Genomic DNA, 14,421 nt, shown 5'->3' on the forward strand with positions numbered 1-14,421 from the left:
ACCATTTCCATTTACAACACTGAACACCCCATGCATACCAATTATTCCCTCAACTGCCACATTACTCACCTTTGCATTCAAATCACCCATCACTATAACCCGGTCTCGTGCATCAAAACCGCTAACACACTCATTTAGCTGCTCCCAAAACACTTGCCTCTCATGATCTTTCTTCTCATGCCCAGGTGCATATGCACCAATAATCACCCACCTCTCTCCATCAACTTTCAATTTTACCCATATTAATCGAGAATTTACTTTCTTACATTCTATCACATACTCCCACAACTCCTGTTTCAGGAGTATTGCTACTCCTTCCCTTGCTCTTGTCCTCTCACTAACCCCTGACTTCACTCCCCAGACATTTCCAAACCACTCTTCCCCTTTACCCTTGAGCTTCGTTTCACTCAGAGCCAAAACATCCAGGTTCCTTTCCTCAAACATACTACCTATCTCTCCTTTTTTCACATCTTGGTTACATCCACACACATTTAGGCATCCCACTCTGAGCCTTCGAGGAGGATGAGCACTCCCCGCGTGACTCCTTCTTCTGTTTCCCATTTTAGAAAGTTAATACAAGGAGGGGAGGATTTCCGGCCCCCCGCTCCCGTCCCCTCTAGTCGCTTTCTACGACACGCGAGGAATACGTGGGAAGTATTCTTTCACCCCTATCCCCAGGGATAATATACATATATATACACACACACACACACACACACACACACATATACATATGAAAAATGTAAGAAACAATTTAGAAAACAAACTTTTAGCTTGAAATGAATGAAAAAATGAACGTCACATAATGGTTCATATATATATATATATACATATATATATATATATATATATATATATATATATATATATATATATATATATATATATAACATTGTAGGAACCACTATTCCCTTAAACATACCCATTTTTGCTTTCCGAGATAACGTTCTCGCCTTCCCCATATTTTTCAACGCTCCCAGAACTTTCACCCATTCCCCCATCCTGTGACTCACTTCCGCTTCCATGGCTCCATCCGTTGCCAAATCCACTCCTAGATATCTAAAACACTTTACTTCCTCCAGTTTTTCTCCATTCAAACTTACCTCCCATTTGACTTGTCCCTCAACCCTACTGTACCTACTAACCTTGCTCTTATTCATATTTACTCTCAACTTTCTTCTTTCACACACTTTACCAAACTCAGTCACCAGCTTCTGCAGTTTCTCACTCGAATCAGCCACCAGCGCTAGAGCTGTATCATCAGTGAACAACAACTGCCTCATTTACCAAGCCCCCCCTTCCACAACAGACTGCATACTTGCCCCTCTCTCCAAAAACTCTTGCATTCACCTTCATAACAACCCAATCCATAAACAAATTAAACAACAATGGAGACATCACTCATCCCTTTCGCAAACCAACATTCACTGAAAACCAATCCCATTCCTCTCTTCCTAATCGTAAATATGCCTTATATCCTCCACAAAAAGTTTTCACTGGTTCTAGCAACTTGCCCCCCAAACCATGTATTCTTAATACCTTCCACAGAGCATCTCTATCAACTCTATCATATGCCTTCTCTAGATCCATAAATGCTATATACAAATTCATTTGCTTTTCTAAGTACTTCTCACATACATTCTTCAAAGCAAATACCTGATCCACACATCCTCTACCACTTATGAAACCACACTGCTCTTCCCCAATCTGATGCTCTGCACATACTTTCACCCTCTCAATCAATACCCTTCCATATAATTTCCCAGTAATAATCAACAAACTTATACCTCTGTAATTTGAGCACTCACCATTATCCCCTTTGCTTTTGTACAATGGTACTAGGCATGCATTGCACCTACTCACCATGAGTCATACATACATTAAATATCCTTACCAAACAGTCAACATCACAGTCACCCCCTTTTTTAAGAAATTCCACTGCAATATCATCCAAACCCGCTGCCTTTCCGGCTTTCATCTTTCGCAAAGCTCTTACCCCCTCACTTCGCACACCACCTCGACCAAAACACCCTATATCTGCCACTCTGTCGTTTTTCACATTCAAAAAACCTTCAAAGTACTCACTCCATCTCCTTCTCACATCACTACCACTTTCTATTACCTCCCCATTAGCCCCCTTCACTGAAGTTCCCATTTGTTATCTTATCTTGCGCACTTTATTAACCTCCTTCTAAAACATCTTTTTATTCCCTCTAAAATTTAATGATACTCTCTCATCCCAACTCTCATTTTCCCTCTTTGTCACCTCTTGCACCTTTCTCTTGACCTCCTGCCTCCTTCTTTTATACATCTCCCAGTCATTAGCATTATTTCCCTGAAAAAATCGTCCAAATGCCTCTTTCTTCTCTTTCACTTATAATCTTACTTCTTCATCCCACCACTCACTACCCTTTCTAATCTGCCCACTTCCCACGCTTCTCCTGCCACAAGCATCTTTTGCACAAGCCATCACTGCTTCCGTAAATACATCCTGTCCTCCCCCCATTCCCCTTACGTCCTTTGCTCCCACCTTTTTCCATTCTGCACTCAGTCTCTTCTGGTACTTCCTCATACAAGTCTTCTTCCCAAGCTCACTTACTCTCACCACTCTTTTTATCCCAACATTCTCTCTTCTTTTCTGAAAACCTCTACAAATCTTCACCTTCACCTCCACAAGATGATCAGACATCCCTCCAGTTGCACCTCTCAGCATATTAACATTCAAAAGTCTCTCTTTCACGCGCCTATCAATTAGCACGTAATCCAATAACGCTCTCTGGCCATCTCTCCTACTTACATACGTATACTTATGTATATCTCTTTTTAAACTAGGTATTCCCAATCACCAGTCCTTTTTCAGCACACAAATCTACAAGCTCTTCACAATTTTCATTTACAACACTGAACACCCCATGTACACCAACTATTCCCTCAACTGCCACATTACTCACCTTTGCATTCAAATCACCCATAACTATAACCCGGTCTTGTGCATTAAAACTACTAACACACTCACTCAGCTGCTCCCAAAACACTTGCCTCTCATCTTTCTTCTCATGCCCAGGTGCATAGGCTCAAACAATTACCTATTTCTCTCCATCCACTTTCAGTTTTACCCATATCAATCTAGAGTTTACTTTCTTACACTCTATCGCATACTTCCACCCCTCCTGTTTCTGGAGTAGTACTACTCCTTCCCTTGCACTTGTCCTCTCACCAACCCATGACTTTACTCCCAAAACATTCCTAAACCACTCTTCCCCTTTACCCTTGAGCTTCGTTTCACTCAGAGCCAAAACATCCAGGTTCCTTCCATCAAACATTTTACCTATCTCTCCTTTTTTCATCTTGGTTACATCCACACACATCTAATTAGACACCCCAGTCTGAGCCTTCGTGGAGGATGAGCACTCCCCGCGTGACTCCTTCTTCTGTTTCCCCCATTAGAAAGTTGGAATACAAGGAGGGGAGAGTTTCTTGCTCCCTGCTCCCGTCCCCTTTAGTCGCCTTCTACGACACGTGAGGAATGCGTGGGAAGTATTCTTTCTCCCCAGGGGATATTATTGTTATTATTATTATTATCATTATCATTATTATTATTATTATTATTATTACTATTATTATTATTATTATTATTACTATTATTATCATTATTATCATTATTATTATTATTATTATTGCTATCTTTATCATTATTATTATAATTATTATTATTATTATTATCATTATCATTACTATTATCATTATGATTATCATAATTATCATCATCATCAATATCATTATTATCATTATCATTATTCTGATTATCATTATCATCATCATTATCATCATTATCATCATCATCATTATTACGATTATTATCATTATTATTACTATCATTGCTATTATTATTATTATTATTATTATTATTATTATTATTATCAGTATTATTATCATTATTATTATCATTATTATTATTATTATTATTATTATCATTATTATTATTATTATTATTATTATTATTATTATTATTATTATCATTATTATTATTATTATCATTATCATCATTATTATTATTATTATTATTATTATTATTATTATTATTATTATTAATATTATTATTATTATTATTATTATTATTATTATTATTATTATTATTATTATTATTATTATCATCATCATTATCATTATCATTATTATTATCAAAATTACTATTTTTTTTTTTATACTTTATTATTCTTTTTTCTTTTAAACTATTCGCCATTTCCCGCGTTAGCGAGGTAGCGTTAGGAACAGAGGACTGGGCCTTTTTTTGGAATATCCTCACCTGGCCCCCTCTGTTCCTTTTTTTGGAAAATAGAAAAAAAAAAACGAGAGGGGAGGATTTCCAGCCCCCCGCTCCCTCCCCTTTTAGTCGCCTTCTACGACACGCAGGGAATACGTGAGAAGTATTCTTAATCCCCTATCCCCAGGGATAACTTTATTATTATTATTATTATTTTTTTTTTTTTTTTTTTTTTGCTTTGTCGCTGTCTCCCGCGTTTGCGAGGTAGTGCAAGGAAACAGACGAAAGAAATGAACCAACCCACCCCCATACACATGTATATACATACACGTCCACACACGCAAATATACATATCTACACAGCTTTCCATGGTTTACCCCAGACGCTTCACATGCCCTGATACAATCCACTGACAGCACGTCAACCCCGGTATACCACATCGATCCAATTCACTCTATTCCTTGCCCTCCTTTCACCCTCCTGCATGTTCAGGCCCCGATCACACAAAATCTTATTCACTCCATCTTTCCACCTCCAATTTGGTCTCCCACTTCTCCTCGTTCCCTCCACCTCCGACACATATATCCTCTTGGTCATTCTTTCCTCACTCATTCTCTCCATGTGCCCAAACCATTTCAAAACACCCTCTTCTGCTCTCTCAACCACGCTCTTTTTATTTCCACACATCTCTCTTACCCTTACGTTACTTACTCGATCAAACCAACTCACACCACATATTGTCCTCAAACATCTCATTTCCAGCACATCCACCCTCCTGCGCACAACTCTATCCATAGCCCACGCCTCGCAACCATACAACATTGTTGGAACCACTATTCCTTCAAACATATCCATTTTTGCTTTCAGAGATAATGTTCTCGACTTCCACACATTCTTCAAGGCTCCCAGGATTTTCGCCCCCTCCCCCACCCTATGATCCACTTCCGCTTCCATGGTTCCATCCGCTGCCAGATCCACTCCCAGATATCTAAAACACTTCACTTCTTCCAGTTTTTCTCCATTCAAACTTACCTCCCAATTGACTTGACCCTCAACCCTACTGTACCTAATAACCTTGCTCTTATTCACATTTACTCTTAACTTTCTTCTTTCACACACTTTACCAAACTCAGTCACCAGCTTCTGCAGTTTCTCACATGAATCAGCCACCAGCGATGTATCATCAGCGAACAACAACTGACTCACTTCCCAAGCTCTCTCATCCACAACAGACTTCATACTTGCCCCTCTTTCCATAACTCTTGCATTCACCTCCCTAACAACCCCATCCATAAACAAATTAAATAACCATGGAGACATCACACACCCCTGCAGCAAACCTACATTCACTGAGAACCAATCACTTCTATCTCTTCCTACACGTACACATGCCTTACATCCTCGATAAAAACTTTTCACTGCTTCTAACAACTTGCCTCCCACACCATATATTCTTAATACCTTCCACAGAGCATCTCTATCAACTCTATCATATGCCTTCTCCAGATCCATAAATGCTACATACAAATCCATTTGCTTTTCTAAGTATTTCTCACATACATTCTTCAAAGCAAACACCTGATCCACTCATCCTCTACCACTTCTGAAACCACACTGCTCTTCCCCAATCTGATGCTCTGTACATGCCTTCACCCTCTCAATCAATACCCTCCCATACAATTTACCAGGAATACTCAACAAACTTATACCTCTGTAATTTGAGCACTCACTCTTATCCCCTTTGCCTTTGTACAATGGCACTACGCACGCATTCCGCCAATCCTCAGGCACCTCACCATGAGTCATACATACATTAAATAACCTTACCAACCAGTCAACAATACAGTCACCCCCCTTTTTTAATAAATTCCACTGCAATACCATCCAAACCTGCTGCCTTGCCGGCTTTCATCTTCCGCAAAGCTTTTACTACCTCTTCTCTGTTTACCAAATCATTTTCCCTAACCCTCTCACTTTGCACACCACCTCGACCAAAACACCTTATATCTGCCACTCTATCATCAAACACATTCAACAAACCTTCAAAATACTCACTCCATCTCCTTCTCACATCACATTATTATCATTATTATTATTATTATTATTATTATTATTAGTATTATCATTATTACTACTATCATCATTATCATTAGTATTATTTCTATTGCTATAATTATCATTAGTATCATCAATTTTTATTATTATCATTATCATCATTATCATTATTATCATTATTATGATTATTATCTTTATCATTATCATTATTATTATTATTATTACTATCATTATTATTATTATTGTTAATATTATCATTATTATTATTATCATTATTATTATTATTATTATTATTATTATTATTATTACTATTATTATCATTATTATCATTATTATTATTATTATTATTATTATTATTATTATTATTATTATCATCATCATCATCATCATTATCATTTTTATTATTATCAGCATTATCTTTATTATTATTATTATTATTATTATTATTATTATTATTATTATTATTATTATTATTATTATTATTATTATTATCATAATTATTATTATTATTATTATTATTATTATTATTATTATTATTATTATTATTATTATCATAATTATTATTATTATTATCATTATTGTTTTTATTACTATTATCACTATTTTTTTTTTTTTTTTTTTTTTTTTTTTTATACTTTGTCGCTGTCTCCCGCGTTTGCGAGGTAGCGCAAGGAAACAGACGAAAGAAATGGACCAACCCCCCCCCCCCCCCATACACATGTACATACACACGTCCACATACGCAAATATACATACCTACACAGCTTTCCATGGTTTACCCCAGACGCTTCACATGCCTTGCTTCAATCCACTGACAGCACGTCAACCCCTGTATACCACATGACTCCAATTCACTCTATTTCTTGCCCTCCTTTCACCCTCCTGCATGTTCAGGCCCCGATCACACAAAATCTTTTTCACTCCATCTTTCCACCTCCAATTTGGTCTCCCTCTTCTCCTCGTTCCCTCCACCTCCGACACATATATCCTCTTGGTCAATCTCTCCTCACTCATTCTCTCCATGTGCCCAAACCATTTCAAAACACCCTCTTCTGCTCTCTCAACCACGCTCTTTTTATTTCCACACATCTCTCTTACCCTTACGTTACTTACTCGATCAAACCACCTCACACCACACATTGTCCTCAAACATCTCATTTCCAGCACATCCATCCTCCTGCGCACATCTCTATCCATAGCCCACGCCTCGCAACCATACAACATTGTTGGAACCACTATTCCCTCAAACATACCCATTTTTGCTTTCCGAGATAGTGTTCTCGACTTCCACACATTTTTCAAGGCTCCCAAAATTTTCGCCCCCTCCCCCACCCTATGATCCACTTCCGCTTCCATGGTTCCATCCGCTGACAGATCCACTCCCAGATATCTAAAACACTTCACTTCCTCCAGTTTTTCTCCATTCAAACTCACCTCCCAATTGACTTGACCCTCACCCCTACTGTACCTAATAACCTTGCTCTTATTCACATTTACTCTCAACTTTCTTCTTCCACACACTTTACCAAACTCAGTCACCAGCTTCTGCAGTTTCTCACATGAATCAGCCACCAGCGCTGTATCATCAGCGAACAACAACTGACTCACTTCCCAAGCTCTCTCATCCCCAACAGACTTCATACTTGCCCCTCTTTCCAGGACTCTTGCATTTACCTCCCTTACAACCCCATCCATAAACAAATTAAACAACCATGGAGACATCACAAACCCCTGCCGCAAACCTACATTCACTGAGAACCAATCACTTTCCTCTCTTCCTACACGTACACATGCCTTACATCCTCGATAAAAACTTTTCACTGCTTCTAACAACTTGCCTCCCACACCATATATTCTTAATACCTTCCACAGAGCATCTCTATCAACTCTATCATATGCCTTCTCCAGATCCATAAATGCTACATACAAATCCATTTGCTTTTCTAAGTATTTCTCACATACATTCTTCAAAGCAAACACCTGATCCACACATCCTCTACCACTTCTGAAACCGCACTGCTCTTCCCCAATCTGATGCTCTGTACATGCCTTCACCCTCTCAATCAATACCCTCCCATATAATTTACCATATAATTTATCACTATTATTATCATTATTATTATCATCATCATTATCATTATTATAATTATCATTATTATCATTATTATTATCATTATCATCATTATCATTATTATTATTATCATCATTATTATCATTATTATTATCATTATCATCATTATCATTATTATCATTATTATCATTATCATTATCATTATTATTATTATTATTATTTTTTTTTTTCTCTTCTTTTTTTCATACTATTCGCTATTTCCCGCGATAGCGAGGTAGCGTTAAGAACAGAGGACTAGGCCTTTGAGGGAATATCCTCACCTGGACCTCTTCTCTGTTCCTTCTTTTGGAAAATTAAAAAATTATTATTATTATTATTATTGTTATTATTATTATTATTATTATTATTATTATTATTATTATCATTATTATTATTATTGTTATTATTATTATTATTATTATTATTATTATTATTATTGTTATCATAATTATTATTAATATCATTATTAATATCATTATCATTATTATCATTATTATTATTATCATTATCATTGTTATTATTATTATCATTATCATTATTAATGTTATTATTATCATTATCACTATTATCATTGTTATTATAATTATCATTATTATTGTTATCATTATTATCATTATCATTATTGTTATTATTATCATTATCAGATAATGGAACAACTGCTTTAATTTTGCTTACTTGTGATGTTTTGTGTTACTATGGTTTCCGACAACAGAAAAATGATTGGGTGGATAACTTTAGTATTGTAAGAAAAACAATTATTCTTATCATGTTAGTCGTTTCTGGCAATACATTGAACCTTGACCTGCCAGTCAGGTCATGAGGGCCAGGCGAATGAGTGACCTGCAGGTCAGTGAATGTTGTTTTCAGGAAACATTTGATGTGAGGCTTGTCTGTGTTAGGTTAGGAGTGTGAGAGGCTAAGTGGTCAGACACAAATGAAGATGAGGCACAGTGGTGTCAAGGCGGTACACACTCGCTCACGTAAACAACATTAAGAATAAATTATCATTCAGTCCACATCTCAAAATTTGCATTACACACAAGACAAACTGTGACCGACCCTCAATATACTGCCAATGCTATCTATATATCTCTGTAGCCTGAATATAATGAAGTTACTTCAATGTCACTTTTAAGGTTTAATATCAAGGAGGATTACCTTACAGGTGTCGAGTAAGCTGGGTTTCAGGAGACGAAGCTGCAGGTGAGTGGAGATGATTCTGGGGTGTTGGTAAGCCTGAGCCAGCTGTACCATAATACCGTCTTCCACCCTCGCACCGGGACACGCGCTGCTCAACCTCTCCATGATTCTTCTGTCTTTCAAGGTCGCGATGGGAGCCACCAGGTCCTGCAGTGTGATGGTCTTGATGAGAACTAAAGCTATCGGTATGAGATGACCAATGCATGAAGTTAAAGACGGAGTAGCGTTGGGGTACACGAGCACTTTGGTGAGAACATTAATGTTGAAAACGTTGCACAAAGAGGTTTGCTGGTCGGTACGCCTCAGTATGCTATGTTTCACTACTTACCAAGTTAAGAAAACGCGAGGAAGATACATTGATACTCGTTATCTAAGTTATGTATTAAGGAAGATATCATTCTTGATCTATGCTGTCTCCTTAGTTCCCTGAAAATGCATTAATGTAAAGGTAATGATCATCATTGCTGTATTCTAATGACCAGGTTTTCTGCACAAAATATTATATTCCAGGTCAAGAGAGATAATGGGTGTGATCAGTGCCATTAACAAATGTTTTCGTTACATGTACCTTGTATTGTTATAATGTGGATTGACTGAATTCTTGGGAATATCTAATTTCACCCGCGACCTCTCCTCAGATGTTGAGGATATGAAGATAATCATCACATGCATGACTATGATCTGAGAGCGTCTTGCCTATAGAAAATGAGGCCAGATAATACCGCTCTCCTTTGCTGGTCTGTTTTGGATTCTCTTGTCCAGTACTGGTGACTGAACAGGAGTTCCCTGTTATCCTGGACCGAGATCATCAGTGGCCTTCCTGACTGTAGCGGTGTAGATGTTGGAGATGACATCACTGGCTCTCATTCCCGACAGAGACTTGTTAGATTTAGCAACATCTACGGCGCCTCCTTGACTACTGTCTCAAACCAACGAACGTTTGTACCTAAAGTTTCCATGATCCATGGTCAATGTTACTGCATTTTTGATATACAAACGTTTGCATCTAAAGTTAACATCGTCATAAAATGTAATATAATGTTTTACATGACAATCTATGATTCATCAATGTACTTTCACAGTATAGTAGACACTGATGACATTATCAAAGTCTACAGAATGATTACATCACTCAGGAGTTGACCACAGGTTTATGTCTCCGCTTGTTTACGAGTCTACAAAAAAAATATTGTATTTCCTCATGCGTGCAACAGCAGAGACAACAGAGTGGAACTGACATGTTGAATCATCTCTTCTTGTGACTCAAAGAAATATTTGAGAGTGATTATAGAAACCATCAAGAGCAACAGACATATGACTGATCTTCGATTAATCTACCAATAGAATATTAATGATTGACGAAGCACATGATGGAGGTAATAAACCTTTTCCAGCATTTGCTTAATATGGACGACTCCTATTTTCACAACTAAACTAATCATGCAATTAAGATATTCTTGCTACTACTTACTACATTATCATGACCAGAAGATGACCAGGCCCCACTACTCAGTACATTACAACGCCCATCGGATCCACCGGACCTACTGCTCAGTAGGTATAAGATTGTTGAGTACACCTGGTGAGTTGTATGGGAGGGTATTGAGTAAGAGGGTGAAGGCATGTACAGAGCATCAGATTGGGGAAGAGCAGTGTGGTTTCAGAAGTGGTAGAGCTTGTGTGGATCAGGTGTTTGCTTAGAAGAATGTATGTGAGAAATACTTAAAAAAACATATGGATTTGTATGTAGCATTTATGGATCTGGAGAAGGCATATGATAAGACTGATAAAGATGCTTTGAGGAAGGTCTTAGGAATATAAAGTGTGAGAGGTAAGCTGCTAAAAGCAGTGAGAAGTTTTTATCAAGGAAGGCGTGTTACAAGTAGGAAGAGAGAAGAGTGAATGGTTTCCAATGAAGAATAGCCTGCCTCAGGGGAGTGGATGTCACCTTGGGTTTTTAAACTCTTTATAGAGGGGGTAAAGAGGTAGGTAAATGCAAGAGTCTTGAACAGAGGGGCGACTATGTAGTCTGGGAAGTGAGTCAGTTGAGTATGCTGATGATATACCACTGGTGACTGATTAAAGTGAGAAACTGCAGTACTTGGATACTGAGTTTGGAGGAATTTGTGAAAGGAGAAAGTTGAAAGAAAATGGGAATAAAAGTTATTAAGCTCAGCAGGATTCAGGGTAAAGTCAACTGGGACGTAAGGTTGAATGGAGAAAATTGAAGAATGTGAAGTGTTTTAGATATCTAGGAGTGGACATGGCAGCGAACAGAACCATGGAAGCGAGGTAAGTTAAAGGATGGTGGAGGTGGTGAAGTTCTGGAAGCAATGAATAATGTATGGATAGAAAGAACGTTATCTTGGAGAACAAAATGGGTATGTTTGAGGAAATAGTGGTTCCAACGATATCATATGGTTACGAGGCATGGGCTAAAGATAGGGTTGTACAGAGGAGGATAAATGTGCTGGAAATGAAAATGTTTGAGGACAGTATGTGGTGAGGTGGTTTTATCGAGTAAGTAATGAAAAGGTTAGAGAGATGTGTGGAAATAAAAAGAGTTTGGTTGAGAGAGCAGAAGAGGGTGTATTGAAATGGTTTGGACATATGGAGAGAATGAGCGAGGAAAGGTTGACAAAGAGTATATATAGGTGTCAGAGGTGGAGGGAAGAAAAAGAAGCGGGAGACCAAATTGGAGGTGGAAGGATGGAATGAAAAAGATTTTGAGCGATCGGGGCCTGAACATGCAGGAAGGTGAAAGGCGTGCAGGAAATAGATAGAACTGGAACGATGTGATATACTGGGGTCAACGTGCTGTCAGTGGACTAAACCAGGGTATGTGAAATCTCCACGGAAAACCATGGAAAGGTCTGTGTGGCATAGATGTTGAGAGGGAGCTGTCGTATCAGTCCAATACATATAACAGTTCATGTATGGATATGAGTAGATGTGACCATTCTTCAACTGTTTCCTGGCCCTACCTCGCTGACATAGGGAGCGGGGTTCAGGTGTGGGAGAAGAGGAGAACATATATGTTATAAATCGTTCTTTTCCTTCATGCATTTGCGTTATTCCTGTGAGCCAGGGTGGTGTCGGGAACGGATGACGGCGAACAAGTATGAATGTAAATATATATATATATATATATATATATATATATATATATATATATATATATATATATATATATATATATATATATATATATATATATATATATATATTTTATATTCATTTTGCTTTGTCGCTATCTCCCGCGTTTGCGAGGTAGCGCAAGGAAACAGACGAATGAAATGATCCAAACCACCCACATACACATGTATATACATACACGTCCACACACGCAAATATACATACCTATACATCTCAACGTATACATATATATACACACAAAGACATGTACATATATACACATGTACATAATTCATACTGTCTGCCCTTATTCATTCCCGTCGCCACCCCACCACACATGAAATAACAGCCCCCTCCCCCCGCATGTGCGCGAGTTAGCGCTAGGAAAAGACAACAAAGGCCACATTCGTTCACACAGTCTCTAGCTGTCATGTAATAATGCACCGAAACCACAGCTCCCTTTCCACATCCTGGCCCCACAGAACTTCCCATGGTTTACCCCAGACGCTTCACATGCCCTGGTCCAATCCACTGACAGCACAGCTATCCCGGTATACCTCATCGTTCCAATTCACTCTATTCCTTGCACGTCTTTCACCCTCCTGCATGTTCAGGCCCCAATCACTCAAAATCTTTTTCACTCCATCTTTCCATCTCCAACTGGTCTAACACTTCTCCTAGTTCCCTCCACCTCTGACACATATATCCTCTTGGTTATTCTTTACTCACTCATTCTCTCCATGTGACCAAACCATTTAAAATACCTTCTTCTGCTCTTTCAACCACATTCTTTTTATAACCACACATCTCTCTTACCCTTTCATTACTTACTCAATCAAACCATCTCACACCACATATTCTCCTCAAACATCTCATTTCCAGCACATCCACCCTCCTCCGCACAACTCTATCCATAGCCCACGCTTCGCAACCATATAACATTGTTGGAACCACTATTCCTTCAAACACCCATTTTTGCTTTCCAAGATAATGTTCTCGACTTCCACACATTTTTCAACGCTCCCAGAACTTTCGGCCCCTCCCACACCCTATGATTCACTTACGCTTGCATTGTTCCATCCGCTGCCAAATCAACTCCCAGATATCTAAAACACTTCACTTCCTCCAGTTTTTCTCATTTCAAACTTACTTCCCAATTGACTTGTCCCTTAAAAATACTGTACCTAATAACCTTGCTCTTATTCATATTTACTCTCAGCTTTCTTCTTTCACACACTTTACCAAACTCAGTCACCAGCTTCTGCAGTTTCTAACACAAATCAGCCACCAGTGCTGTATCATCAACGAACAAAAACTGACTTCCCAAGCTCTCTCATCCACATCTGACTGCATACTTGTCCCTCTCTCCAAACCTCTTGCATTCATCTCCCTAACAACCCCATTTATAAACAAATTAAACAACCATGGAGACATCACAAACCCCTGCAGCAAACCTACATTCACTGAGAACCAATCACTTTCCTCTCTTTCTACACGTACACATGCCTTACATCCTCGATAAAAACTTTTCACTGCTTCTAACAACTTGCCTCCCACACCATATATTCTTAATACCTTCCACAGAGCATCTCTATCAACTCTATCATATGCCTTCTCCAGATCCATAAATGCTACATACAAATCCATTTGCTTTTCT

The 14,421-nt window shown here is 38.1% G+C and overlaps 1 protein-coding gene across 1 annotated transcript in view; it reads right to left on the bottom strand.

Annotated features, from left to right (window-relative positions):
- Positions 1 to 14,421, bottom strand: part of LOC139764051 (sulfotransferase 1C3-like) — a 102,433-nt gene that overhangs the window by 25,593 nt on the left and 62,419 nt on the right. The window contains exon 4 of the mRNA XM_071690507.1: positions 9,588 to 9,776. Within this exon, the coding sequence (XP_071546608.1) occupies positions 9,588 to 9,776 (189 nt within the window). The remainder of the gene's footprint in view (positions 1 to 9,587; positions 9,777 to 14,421) is intronic.

This window comes from Panulirus ornatus, chromosome 48, assembly GCF_036320965.1.
Source record: "Panulirus ornatus isolate Po-2019 chromosome 48, ASM3632096v1, whole genome shotgun sequence".
NCBI classification, from domain to species: Eukaryota; Metazoa; Arthropoda; class Malacostraca; order Decapoda; family Palinuridae; genus Panulirus; species Panulirus ornatus.